At 42.4% G+C, this 13,392-nt stretch overlaps 1 protein-coding gene across 1 annotated transcript; it reads left to right on the forward strand.

The window, feature by feature from the left end:
* Positions 1-8,341: 8,341 nt before the first annotated feature.
* Positions 8,342-8,803, forward strand: LOC135101035 (uncharacterized abhydrolase domain-containing protein DDB_G0269086-like). The gene has a single exon (XM_064004609.1). It carries the CDS (start codon positions 8,342-8,344, stop codon positions 8,801-8,803), a length of 462 nt encoding a protein of 153 aa, XP_063860679.1.
* Positions 8,804-13,392: the final 4,589 nt, after the last annotated feature.

Consider the following 13,392-nt stretch of genomic DNA (forward strand, 5'->3'; position numbering starts at 1 on the left):
CCAGCATGCAGGGAGAGTACCAGAGTCTTGGAGCCGCCAGCGCGGTGCTCAGACGGTTACCAGGTAAAGCCGGCTTCGGAAACGGTTTCGCGGAGAATCGTGCAGAGCGCGCGGAGCCGGTACCAGAGTCTTGGAGCCGCCAGCGCGGTGCTCAGACGGTTACCAGGCGGAGCCGGTTTCGGAATCGGTTCCGCTGAGAATCGTCCAGAGCGTGCGGGTGCTCAGACGGTTACCAGGCGGAGCCGGTTTCGGAATCGGTTCCGCAGAGAATCGTTCAGAGCGTGCGGGGCCGGTACCAGAGTCTTGGAGCCGCCGGCACACAGGGTGATTACCAGTCTTGCTGCCGCCAGCGCGGTGCTCAGACTAGGCGGAGCCGGTTCCGGAATCGGTTCCATGGGGAATCGTTTAGAGAGTGCGTTCTGAGTACCAAGTCTTGGAGCTACCAGCGCGCTGCTCAGACGGTTACCACTAGTGTGTAGCGGTTCCAGGACTCATCTAGAATACTGGCAGAGATTATTTACAAGCTCCTCATTAGACAGACACATATTAATTTTCCCCAGATAGCAGAGAATGTATTTCACGTAGTCATGTTGCTTTAAATATCGTTCCATCATGTAGAATGTAGAATTCCATCTAGTTTCTACATTTTGAATAAGTTTCTTTGAAGGTTGCTTGTATTGTTCTTGCACCTGCATGAGCTTATCAGAAGTCTTCACGCTGTGATGGAAAAAAAATTACAATAGTCTTTATTTTTTCTTTTAGCTTCTGGACATCCTCAGTGTTCTTAATGGAATTCTGTACAACTAGATTCAAAGTGTGCGCAAAGCACGAGGTATGGCGAACATTAATTTGTTTTATTGCTGCAGTCATGTTAGCAGCAATGTCAGTCACAACTGAGTTAATTTTATCTAAAAGGTTCTATTTATTGTAGACAAGTCTTATCTCTTTTGCAATATTATCTGCTGTATGGGACTTAACCATACAAACAGTATCAAGCACAGCAGACTTGAGGACCCTCTCTGGGGATATGTAGTGAGCTGTCACTGTGATGAATGCTTTTGTTTGTCGGGACATCCATAATGTCTGTTGTTAAAGCAATACGCTTAGCTTTCTCCAGCTCTTGACGAACTCTCTCTACCTCTCTATTGTAAATCGAAGGTAAGAGAGTCTACTTATCTCTCAGCGGCTTGCCAAGTCATATCTGGGGTTGAGTCCATTTACTAATCTCTTGAACCCCTTGTCTTCAACAACAGACAGTGGTTGTAAGTCTCCCGTTATCATCCTGACAACCAGAGCAACAAGTTCTTTCTTTTTATTCGAGTCATTCTTATAGGGCTGAGCCCTAGTGATCAGTGTTGGTTGAGTAAAGGTGGATGGTCTGGGGTGTTTGGCAGCAATTTCCATATCTGCATCCTCCTTGAACTTCGCATATTCAATGGTGCCCAGGTGTTTCATTATGTTCGATGTACTTCCACTGTACTTCAGCTTGTCTACACACCAAGCATACAACGACGTCAGACGACATCTGTTCCATGTTCCAGTTCCACACTGGAGCTCTTCTATTCCACTTGGATGCCATTGTTTTAAGTGAAATTTAGGATCAATAAGTGAGATGTACACCTCCGTTCTCCATGCTCTGACGCTACAAAGTAGTTACCAATGCGATATGTACACCTTCAGCACGCTGCCTTTGAAAAAGACTTGGTGCTTGTAAAAATATTACATTATAATGTGAGAGAGGAAGGGTTGGAGTACAACGTACAGGTAAGTTATTTTGAGTATCTGAAAAAAAAAAATAAGGTCTTTATTTATTCATGAGGATGATGGTCACAAACCACCCCTCCTTTGGGCAGTTTTAGCTCTTATGAGCAAGTCACCGGCCGCTCACTACTATTTATACCCTGTCATGATGTCATACGACATCTACCAATCAGAGTGTTAAGAAACTATTACGCATATAGCAATACTAAATCGGTGCATACTATTGGCCACCATGAACGAAATATTTTCATATCATTCATGCGATTTTTTTTAATACTAGATGAAGGGACGCTATTCATGTATCATTCTTTTACACTCCATTTCGTTCATTTGTAGATACCATTTGTAAAACTTCATGAAAAATATTCATGATTACATATTTTAAACATTGCATAACTGTTTGTGATTTGTATCTCACGAGCATCAGCCATCAGTACTCACGAGGAACCGTTAAGGCGGAACCGGCTCCAAGTCTAGGAACCGATTCCAAGCAAGTCCTAGCGGAACCGTCGGAACCGATTCTGGAACCGGTCCCTGCCCAGCCCTATCCAGAATGTCGCACGCAGCTGGAAGGCTAGATTGTTTCACGCTCATGATAAGCAAATGTTACAATTCACGCTACGTAGTTTTAATAATGGTTTTAACTCACGACTGACTTGTAAGCAGATAATTATGTATGCTCGAGATTTTATTGAAAACAATACACGCACATCGGCTTGTTTTCATCTAACATGTTTGCATCCCTGCCCGCGAGTGGCTGTCTTTCGCTCCGCCCCGCTCCCCGCCCACAATTCTCGCAAGCGCATAAAAAGCTTGCGGCCCGGGTAGTTCTACTGTAAGGTTCCGAAGCTCCCAGGAAACCTGCGCGAAAGGAATGTGTCGGAAAATACCTGTTTCCAAGGCGCTTGCGAAGAACTGAAGGAGACGCCTCATGTTAAAGAGAGTTGGGGACATAACACAACCCTGTCTTACTCCTACATTGTTTTCCATCCACCTGTGATGCTGTCTCCTAGCGTGAAGTTAACATCATTACTAGTTACTAGTACATCACCTGAACTCAAAGTAAACACTAAACAGACCTGTAATTGGTTAATCTCGCTAGAGGGACGGTTCTCAATATAGTGACGAGGAAAGGCGACTATTTTTCCTTCTCATGTTAATTTTACTGCACCACGAAAGTCAGAATTCCGCGTGAGTATGGTATATTCATTCTTCTGTTGGAATATGTCTAAAGAAATTTGTTTTGTAGCCCAGTTTTTTGTAAAATATGGAAGCGCAAGGGATGTTACAACTCGAGGATTTTTCGCTTGCTGCGATCGACTGCGCCTCATATTTTGCATTATTGCAAGTTTATTTTGGGTAAGTATACGTTTTCCTTCCAGCTAAAAATGTAGGAGACCTTATTTTACTGATATGCATTACCACAATTTACAATGTGTTATCAAATAGATAAAATTAAAAAAAACATTACATTTTATTAAGATTTTCGGAGCGGACATGAGCATCGTCGCATCGAAGGTGAAGGGCTAACCTACTTTGACCAATAAATTATTCAATAGTGAACATTTTTTCATTGAAATATTACCTGGAACAGCGCGAGTCATTTCTTTCTTTACACTAGCAATAGAAAAGTGGAATTAACATAATTTACTTCAAAAAGTTAAAGTGCAGGATGATATGTCTATATCGTGAGGAACTGTGCAGGTCGTAGATACTCGGAGGTTACAAATATTCGATAAATAATAGATTATAAGACTATTGATGATGCGTTATATACACTCATAATGACAATTGATGATCGTGCTTGCTTTGGTTTGGATATCAGCCCTATAGACTTTTCACCCACGAATTTGAGCAAAGATAACAAAGGGGTGTGAAGCACAGGGGACATTTTTGCACGCAACACCGCCTGTTTCTACCTCTCTGACTACTGAGAACAACGAAGAGACTTCGTTGTGTTGGTGTGTAGACAAGAAGAAATTGTTGGATATAAAATATAACCAAATTTTCTGGAGCTAAAAGCGAGACATTAAATTGCTTGTTTTAGTTTTCTTTAATAACTTCACTTCTCATGAATGTTAATAAAATAATATCACTAGAAAATAAATAAAACTTAGTTATTTCGATCATTTCACTTTTTTTTTTAGTTATGGATAAATAATCACAAATTATACTTTTAGATAAAAAAAATCCTCCAAGTATAGAGGGATGGCATTCATAGAATATTTAGATGGTCAGTCATTTAGATATTCACTGCGTCATATTTGGCAATTTATTAATTATTGCAAATCATTGAGTAACAAACTTGTCAGGAGTTACATTTTTATATAAGATTTAATTTTTATTTTTGCAGATGTGCATTGCAATATGCAGCAAGCTGATAATCAAGAAATGGGACAACGCTCCCTTTAAAGCTGCATCTCCAGAAGGAAAGGGTTGATAAGGACAACATTTAGCTTCCAGAAATTTATATATTTTCAAATATCACAACAGGCTATGAACAATATTGTATTTCTTTCTAGACATAAGTAAAAGCTAAAGTAGACTGATTCTCAAACTTTGTTGCTTAGCAGTGCACTGCATCTTGGACTTCGACAGCGCATTGAGCCTGTAGTCAATGTAGTGCAGGCTGACTAAAAGAAGACACACATACATGCATATCTAGAAAAGTTAGGCACCGCACTTCGGTAATAGTCCCAGCGCACAGTTTGCAAATCACTACAGTTTAGATGTAGTACAATGAGAAGTTCTCCCATTGTCACTCCCCTCAACACAAGTCCATACTCAGAAATGCTCTCATCACGACTATTGTCAATGACCACAGAGATGATTACCCGGGCTCTCAAGTGTTTCTCCTGTTAATAATGAAGAAATCTTGTTAATCTGTCACTAGAACCATAAAAATACCCTTAAAAATATGTGTCATTCCAACTAGACTTACTAGAGCTTCCTGAAAGTAATCGTAATGCGGCCACAAGTGTTTCACAATATGGTCTACAGACTGACGGATACATACACGATAACATATGATGCAGTTTTTGTTGTATGGCTTCATTTTTCACGTTACGCTCCTTCCCATAAGTAAACCAAGAGGAATATGAGAGGATAACACACAGAGACAGCAGGTTTAGGTACGCCATGGACAGGTGAGTCTGTGTGAGCTAGAGAATCAGACAAATTAAATTAATAAAAAAAATAAATTAAATTAAAAAAAATTAATACAGAAAATAATTTGGATAGATAGATATATGAGTAAGTAAAAAAATAAATAAATAAACGGTAACGATACCGGTGTCGCCATTAGAGAGCGGATTTCACGATAACAAAACGAATTTCACGATAATGATGCGGATTTCATAAGGAAGTGTGTTTCACAATAACGAGTGGATTTTCATGATAATGAAGTGAGTTTTACGATAACGAAGCGAGAGTCACCATAACGAAGCAAGTTTCACAATAATGAAGCGGTTTTCACGAAAACGAAGTGAATTTCATGATACCGAAGCGGGAATCGCCATTGTGAAGTGGATTTCACGATAATGAAGCGAGTTTTATGATAACGTAGTAATTTCACAATAACAAAGCGGTTATCGCCATAACGAAGCAAATTTCATAATAACGAAGCAATGTTGAAGTAAGTTTTCCTTGGTAGGGAAGAATCCTTTCTCCCCTAAAGGAGCCATCCCGGGCCTGCAGGAGTGTGTTGGGGCAGTGGCAGTGCAACCCTCCAGCCCCTCACACTGAACTAGAGGTCATGAGAAAGATTTTTTTTACAACTCACCAGACACAGCCATGGAAGGCGCACTCTTCTTAAAAGAGGTCCCTCATATGGCATTGTCGGGGGTATGGTGGAGGGAAAGTATATTCTTTACAGTTTAATCCTGAATGCAGAATTTTGATGAACCACTACATACAATTCACCAGACAGTCACGGAAGGAGGAGCCCTTATCCCTCCTTCAGGACCCCTCTGATAGCAATATTTGGTGGATGGTGGTAGCATTTTCTTGTTAACGATGGCCTCTTGTTGGGTGTGAGGGGCTGGAAGTGGAAGATCATATCTAAATAAAGGGGTGTAGTGACTGGCCAGCCGGCTAGTCACTCCACGCTAATCTTCGTGGATTCCCAACATGCTAAGCTTCCCAGGTGTGGGACCGGCCAGACTCAAAGTCAGGTCAGGCCAAGCACCTGGGAGCTGGAGGAACCCACGAGGCAGCAGTTAGTCTCGCCTCGACTTGCACACCCGTGGCCGCTCGCCCGGGTATTGCTGTACACCAACAATAAACCCAAAACTGTGGTTTGTGTTTGCCTCCGTGTCCTTGGCGTAGAGAACACCACAGGAGCAAAGAAGGAGCGGGACTTGCTGCCCGATCCCGACCCTATGTCCCTGGTGGAACCAGATAGCCACCCTCCCCTCCAGTAAGCTCCCCCTGTCTTTTACAGACCGGACCAAATTTTGGTTTCAAAATTTCCGAAATAACGATTAATTTTCCGTTGAATAATAAATCATCGTCAATACAAGAAAAATTAGTTTGGTTCACACGTGTGAGAAAAATCAGTTCACCAGTGAGGTGAAGGAAGGGGACCTTGTACCTCTGAGGACCCTGTGCGAAGTAAAAAAAAAAGTGTTTCCTACAATGTCAATGATTTATTTAGGGTAATGATTTTAGCTTGCTTGCATTTCGTATTTCAGGTAAGTTAGAAAGAAATAAAACTTAAACGATATTATATATATATATATATATATATATATATATATATATATATATATATATATATATATATATATATATATATATATATGATGTGCGCGCGCGCGTGTGTGTGTGTGTGTGATCTACTGCTAACTTGCTGGAATTAACGGGACAATACTTGCCCCAGAATCACCATCTCTCTCTCTCTCTCTCTCTCTCTCTCTCTCTCTCTCTCTCTCTCTCTCTCTCTCTCTCTCTCTCTCTCTCTCTCTCTCTCTCTCTCCATGTTTAAATACAGCTGTCTTCAGATACTGAAACTCTTTCACCTCATCCAATCCTTCTCCTCCCATTCCCATCTCACTTCTTCCTATTCTTGGTATCCTGTCATGCATCTATCTATTTCTCTGATGTCTTCTCCCCTCAAGAGTGACCCTTAAAAAGATGGCCATGATAGAAGAGCGTCCATTTCTCCAGATTCAAACATTCCCTTCTTGCTTGTGTTATATAGAGTGTAGTGTAGAGTGAAGAAGAAAGGGGAAGCGAGATGAGTGAAGCAGATGCCTGAGGCACGATAAGTATCTGTCCATCTCCCACTTGTTTATTTTAAAAACTTCAAGCATATAGTTACTCCACTTCCATAATTGAATTTCCTCATTCTCTGTTCTTCCTCCATGCTAAGTCACACATACCATTTAGTTGAAGAGTTTTTTTGCCAGTAGAGTAGTCATAATCTACCCAGCCTTTGCAAGTTGTTCACAACGATTTTTGAAAGATAATAGTCTTTATAGCTTGCCGCTCATAGTAAGTAAGAGCAAGGTGGAGAGCTGTGTGCCAACCCGCCTCCCCCTCATCCCTTCTCCTGCCACCAATTCCCCCTCCCCTTTCATATAAGCATGTCTGCATGCATCTCCTTTCTCGGAACCACATGGGAGGGGCCACTCCTTTGTTCAGTCGCGCTTTTGTTAGCACACGGGGAAGACAAGACAGTCTCACCCCTGTCAATTTAAATAGGTAATACACCAGTCACAAGGGTTTGACTAAGTGTGGAGTGCCAGTTACCTTGTGGTGACAACGAGTCCCTGTCTGTTGTCTTGTATTTGGATTTTTCATCTTTTGTACAGTCAAATGTTACTGGGTTTCAGAGTTCTGTTGAGAGCCTTGAACCCAGAGCATAACAGTTTATCTGCTGTACAGTAAAAGTCTACTCACTTCTCTTGCCTTGCTGTGTCAAGGTGGTATTGGCCCAGCCTGGGGAGGCTGTAAATGGTATTGGTCAGCACAAGGAGATAATATTCTGTGAGTGTGGATGATTTTGTCTTGAGAGGGTAGTAGCTCATACAGTATTATAATCCTCATAGTTGTTTGTCCCTTGTCCTTTGTCCCTGTCTCCTAGAACGTGGTTTGCGATTCTTTCTCAACAAGGTGCAGTTATTTGGCCACTGCAATAATCCCTTCCCTATTGGTGGGTGAAATAGGGTGGCGATATCGCATTTGTTAATTGTTACAGGAGATGAGTTGGACCCTGTAAATGCATATGTGGGCCCCGCACTAGCTTATGCAGTAGAGAGCCAGATAGTGGCTGCTGTGAAAGGGGCAGCATCTGTGGTCATAACAGAAATTGGCGACCTCATCAGGATTGCTGGAAGCTTCATAACCACATGGGGGAGACAGTTATTTGTCGTTTGTTTAGTTGTCCTTTGTGTGCCTGTACTCAGCTTACGCCATTGATAGGAAGGCTGGTAGCAGGGATGGCTCGCAACCCAAACCCTTTGCATCTGCTGGGAGTGGCAGTGTAGATCTGACCCCGTTTGGTGTGAGGACACATGGCCCAACAAATATTGTCTAAGGACATGCAAGCTCTACAAATAGTCTTGGTGGATTCTCCCAGATGGAAGGAATGTCTGAGGAGATGAGATTTAAGTTGAAGATGAGGGTAATGGATCTGGAAGCCGAGAAGAAGAGAGAATTGAGAAGGTTTCAGTTGGAAGCCGAAGCAGAGGAAAGGAGACTGAAGGCTGAGGGGATTAGAGAAGCCAAGAGGTTTGAAGCCGAGAGGCTTGAGGCTGAGAGAGAAGCCAAGAGGCTTGAGGCCGAGAGGGAAGCCAAGAGGCTTGAGGACGAGAGGGAAGCCAAGAGGCTTGAGAACAAAAGAGAGAAGGAAATGAGGTTGATTGAGGCCGAGGAGAAGGTGAGAATCTATGAGAAAGAAATGAAAATACTTGAGGCCAAGAAAGAGAAGGAAGAGGCTGAGAAGAACAGAATATTTGAGTTGGAGAAGACTCGGTTTGAAGTTAATTCACCTCATGGTTTGATGGGAGGAGGAGTGAGAGAGGACACAGCCAGATTGTGAGAAGTTTGAAGTTAATATCGGAGTTTGATGAGAAGAAAGTAACAGGAGATCTGAGAAGGTCTCAGAGTTTGACAGACCTCAGGAGAGATGGGTTGGCCTTGTTGCTAATATGTTGAACGGCAAGGCTCTCGAGGTTTATGATAGGATGTCAGTGGAAGATTTGGAAGATTATAACGAGTTTCAGGCCGGCATTCTGAAAGCCTATGAGCTACGGCTTGAGGCTTATAGGCTACAGTTCCGTAGAGGGAAGAAAAAGGCCCATTGACTTACCTTGAGTGTGCTCGCTGTCATGAGACGTTTGAGAAATGGATTGCTAGCGAGCTTGTGTGGTGCTGGGGTCTGTGGCAATTTAGTTTGAGTTAGTTTTTTTTTTTTTTTTCATTAACTTTTACTTTATTTGTCTTTACCTTTTAACTCTTTACTTAATAGATATAGAACAGGTTCTAAAATGATATTTCTTTACTTTGTCTTGAATTCTTTACTTTTACATACTTATAGTATGTCTGAGCATTAAAAATAAATATCTGGTAGCGTTACCCCTATTTTATTTACAGGCACTGATGTATCTTCGGAGTAATGAACTTATAAGCGTTGTTTTTTTTTTTTTTTTTTTTTTTTTAACAAAAGGAGTGGGTGCAACAGGGAGGAAGAATGACATCTCATCTTTTCACAAAACAAACAAAATTTATCGTTACTATTTCACCATAATTAATTCACAATTTAATTCACATGAACTTAAGGGAATAAGAACAGAGAAAGCTTAATATCCAAAATTCCTCCACACACTCACCTAAATGGTAAACAATCCTGCCTGCTAAAACTCCAAATTTTTATTATTTCCCTCTCCAGCCAAAAGAAACGGTGAGGTGGTCCACAGACCGTCATTCACAATCTACATCTGATACCACGATCTCATAGTTATATGGGAAATCTTCCCGTTCCCCCGCCCCCCTTTCCCAATGCCACAGGTAAGTGGTAGGGTCTACTGAATGGCTATCACTTACAGCTCAGCATCCGCCATCTTACATACCTTAATGGCAGACGAATCAGGTCCCAGACATTTACTGCCCTAATCACACTTGACCACCAAATCCACACTGGCCTTTTAAAAGGTGTTATTTCCCCTAACACTACCCTTTAACATGGCCCAGAGAAATGCACTCATCAAAAACATTACATCCTGTAAGACAGATGGGGGTGTAAGTGGGGAGTGGCGTTACACGGCACGGCGTTGCTTTGTCTGCCACCGCGAGGGATGCCAACACATACACATCATTATTTCACTTATAATTATCTTATCACACTCCACTTCACTTAAAGTTATTGTCACTGTCTTCCAGGGGCGGCTGGTTTGTAAAGGCTGGTGGGCTGCAGACCTCCCTGTTTCAGCCCTGCCAGGAATATGAGTGATTTATTCATATAACTCATTTTATACAAATAAATAATATTAAACTTTTATATCCCATTCAGTATTTTTTTTGTTTTTTTCTACTATTTTCTAACACAGAATACTGGCAGATTTGATAAATTAATTCCAGAGTAAAACACTTCTTCCACGATTGGTGCAGCGTCAACCTGCCCGGGTGCCCAGGATCAGCCAGCCGGGCTGTAGTAGTGTTTGAGTCAGTTCAGCCCTGCGTAGCATCATAAGAAGAGAATATTATCCGTTTTCTGTGTTAATTTAACAAATAGTGCATTACGTTCGTGATTTGTGAATACTAGCCAGTTTGAGCAGGTTAGTTTCAGTGTCCTGGGTACTTCAATACTACATATTCTACTTAATAAATGTTCCCCCATAGCTTTGGTAACAAATTTTAAATTATGAGCCTATGAAGTACAAAACGTAACTTTTTGTGATTCAAATAAAACTGCCTACAGCACGGCCCCATTAGTATTGTAATTTAAATTATTATGCAGCCGCCCAAAATTTTTTACCACGAGTCGCCACTACTGTCTTCCCTAACACACACACACACACACACACACACACACATATATATATATATATATATATATATATATATATATATATATATATATATATATATATATATATATATATATATCACTTTTACAACTTTAAATTCAAGGCATTTTACCTCTTAGACAGAAGGGAGGCGAGTGAGGAACGGTGTCAGGAGGCACTGCGGGGCTCCGTTTGGCTGCCTGCAGCATGCCAGTGCGTCCCTCGCCGTCTCGCTTGCAAGTTGCCTCAAATAACATTTCATTCCCTCTCTCCTCTCCCTTGCTATACAGCCCTGGGATTTATTATCCTATAAGGGAACAACCTGGCAGGTGGGAGAGTTGGATGCAGTACCCATCTGTAGACTCTGCCCCGGATGTGGAGGCTGTTGATACTCCCCCAAAAGCAAGGTGAGCACACTGACGTCGGGCACCTGCAGGTTCTATGACTCCTGGAGTCGATTACATTGAGGCAGGACCACCGCAAGAGGAGTGCAGAGTTAGTGTTGATGCTGCAGTGGGGGCAGAGTGCCCAGAAGCCTGTCCCGCTGCTGGTGAGTGGGCAAGTCAGAGCTGGGCACATCCTTAAGCCATTGTGCTGGGGCTGATTGCATTACAGCAGAGCTACCATAGAAAACACATGACTTTGTTGGGACTGTTGCCGAGGGTGAGGTTGGTGTAATGGGTTTAGATTGTTTGATGGATTGTCTCACCCACCGGAGCCTCTCGGAGGTGGTTCTCGGGTGGAGTTGTCACCTTGAGTGGAGACCATGGGCATCTGTACTCGGTCCGAGCCCCATTCTGTTGTGTTTGGTGTGTTACGGGTTACTGCCAAGAGCGGGGAGACTCCAAACTCTGCTGGGGAAGTGAGAGTTTCCTCTCCATTGGAGTGTACCGGAGGTGAGGAGCAGGCTGCTCCCCTGCTGGAATCAGACACGGTGAGCCACCCGTGTTGAGAGCTGCTATATATATATATATATATATATATATATATATATATATATATATATATATATATATATATATATATATATATATATATATATATATATATATATATATAATATATATATATATATATATATATATATATATATATATATATATATATATATATATATATATATATATATATATATATATATATATATATGATATCGTTCCCAAGGAGGGTTCTGCTCCTCAGGGACATGTTGCCCCACAACTTGCCAAGGCAGGAGTGGGTGGCAAGGAAGTAGAAGGTCGGTTAGTGTTTGCAGAAAGAGGACAGAGGTTTGAATCTCCAGTTTGTTGTGCCATCCGCAGTTAAGAAGGCACGTGTGCGTGTAGCACATAACAGCCTGGGTGTTTGGCAGTTTTGAAGTCGGGTTGACTCGGGAGCAGTTGAGGCAGTTCTGGTGGCTGGGTGTGGCCACATTTGTTAAATGAAGCCACATCGGTCAATTTGGCAAGCCTGATTACCTCCTGTCTGGGCCACCTCTCCCTCCTGTAATGGCCGGTATTGTTTCCCCTTGCGTGGAGATGATCAGAGGTGTTGCTCGCCCAATTCCTCCTTGTGGGAGTAGTGACAACGATGTAGCAGATATGGGTGTTACGGCGCAACATCAGAAGACAGCCCTGAGTTAGGCTGCCGGTGATAGTATGTTGCTTGCCACTCAGAAAGCACCCACAAGTGTTGCTGGGAGCTTCACGTGGCCAAGTTGCTGTTAATTGTCAGGTATTGGGCCCGAGTAGTGTAATGTGTGATGATGGATGCCGTCCACCTCAAAGTGACAAGGAATCGGGTATAATGAGAAGTGATTGCACACATGAGCAGTTGTTGGGACCAGTGGAGCTGGCCCTGAAGCATGTTAGCTGGGCTCATGTTGAAGCTAGGATTTATTGTGTTTTGATGGCTACATGTGTTAGTTTTCCCCTGTGTGCGGAAATGGGTGTGCTGCATCCTGGAAAGGAGCAGCCATCAGCTGCGTCATCGAATGGTCAGCAGAAGGAATGCAGAAGGAATGATAGTATTGTTGTGCCTGGCATTGAGAGGCTGTCTTGGTTGTATCACACCAAGGAAGTACTATTTTGTTTAAGAGCAACCAGAAGGCTCCTCTTATTTTTGCTGAGAAAGTGGCATTTTTATTTTAGTAGTTATATGGGTGTGACATGGTGGCTCTACATAGCCAACAGCAAACAAGACAGAGTGAAGGTGGGTAGCAAAGGCCCGGTAGAGGATGCAGTGTTTTCTCCAGTGAGAATTGAAGGAGCCAGAGAGTCGGACTTGCTTGGCAGTGTGATGGGAAATTTGTTTGGCCAAAAGTATTGCCTGGCAGCACTGTGACACCAGGAGGCTGCAACCCCTGGTGGGCATGTTGAGTGTGGCAAGGGTGTAGGAATGTCGTTGCCTGGTGACTATAATGTTTGTATAGTGTGGAGGAAAAAGTACTGAAGAAGTAGGCTGTGCAATATAGAGAGCAGAAGTGAGTGGACGGAGTAGTGAAGGAAGAGGAAAGAGAAGATGATGGAGAAAGAAAAGATAGTCACAGGAGAAGCTGCAGAAGCCATAGCTGTTGTGTGATGAAAAGTGATACAGATATGACTTCCTGTAGGAGTAAATCCTCACACCAATGTAGCCCAGGAGA

This window comes from Scylla paramamosain, chromosome 6 (assembly GCF_035594125.1).
Source record: "Scylla paramamosain isolate STU-SP2022 chromosome 6, ASM3559412v1, whole genome shotgun sequence".
Lineage (NCBI taxonomy): Eukaryota > Metazoa > Arthropoda > Malacostraca > Decapoda > Portunidae > Scylla > Scylla paramamosain.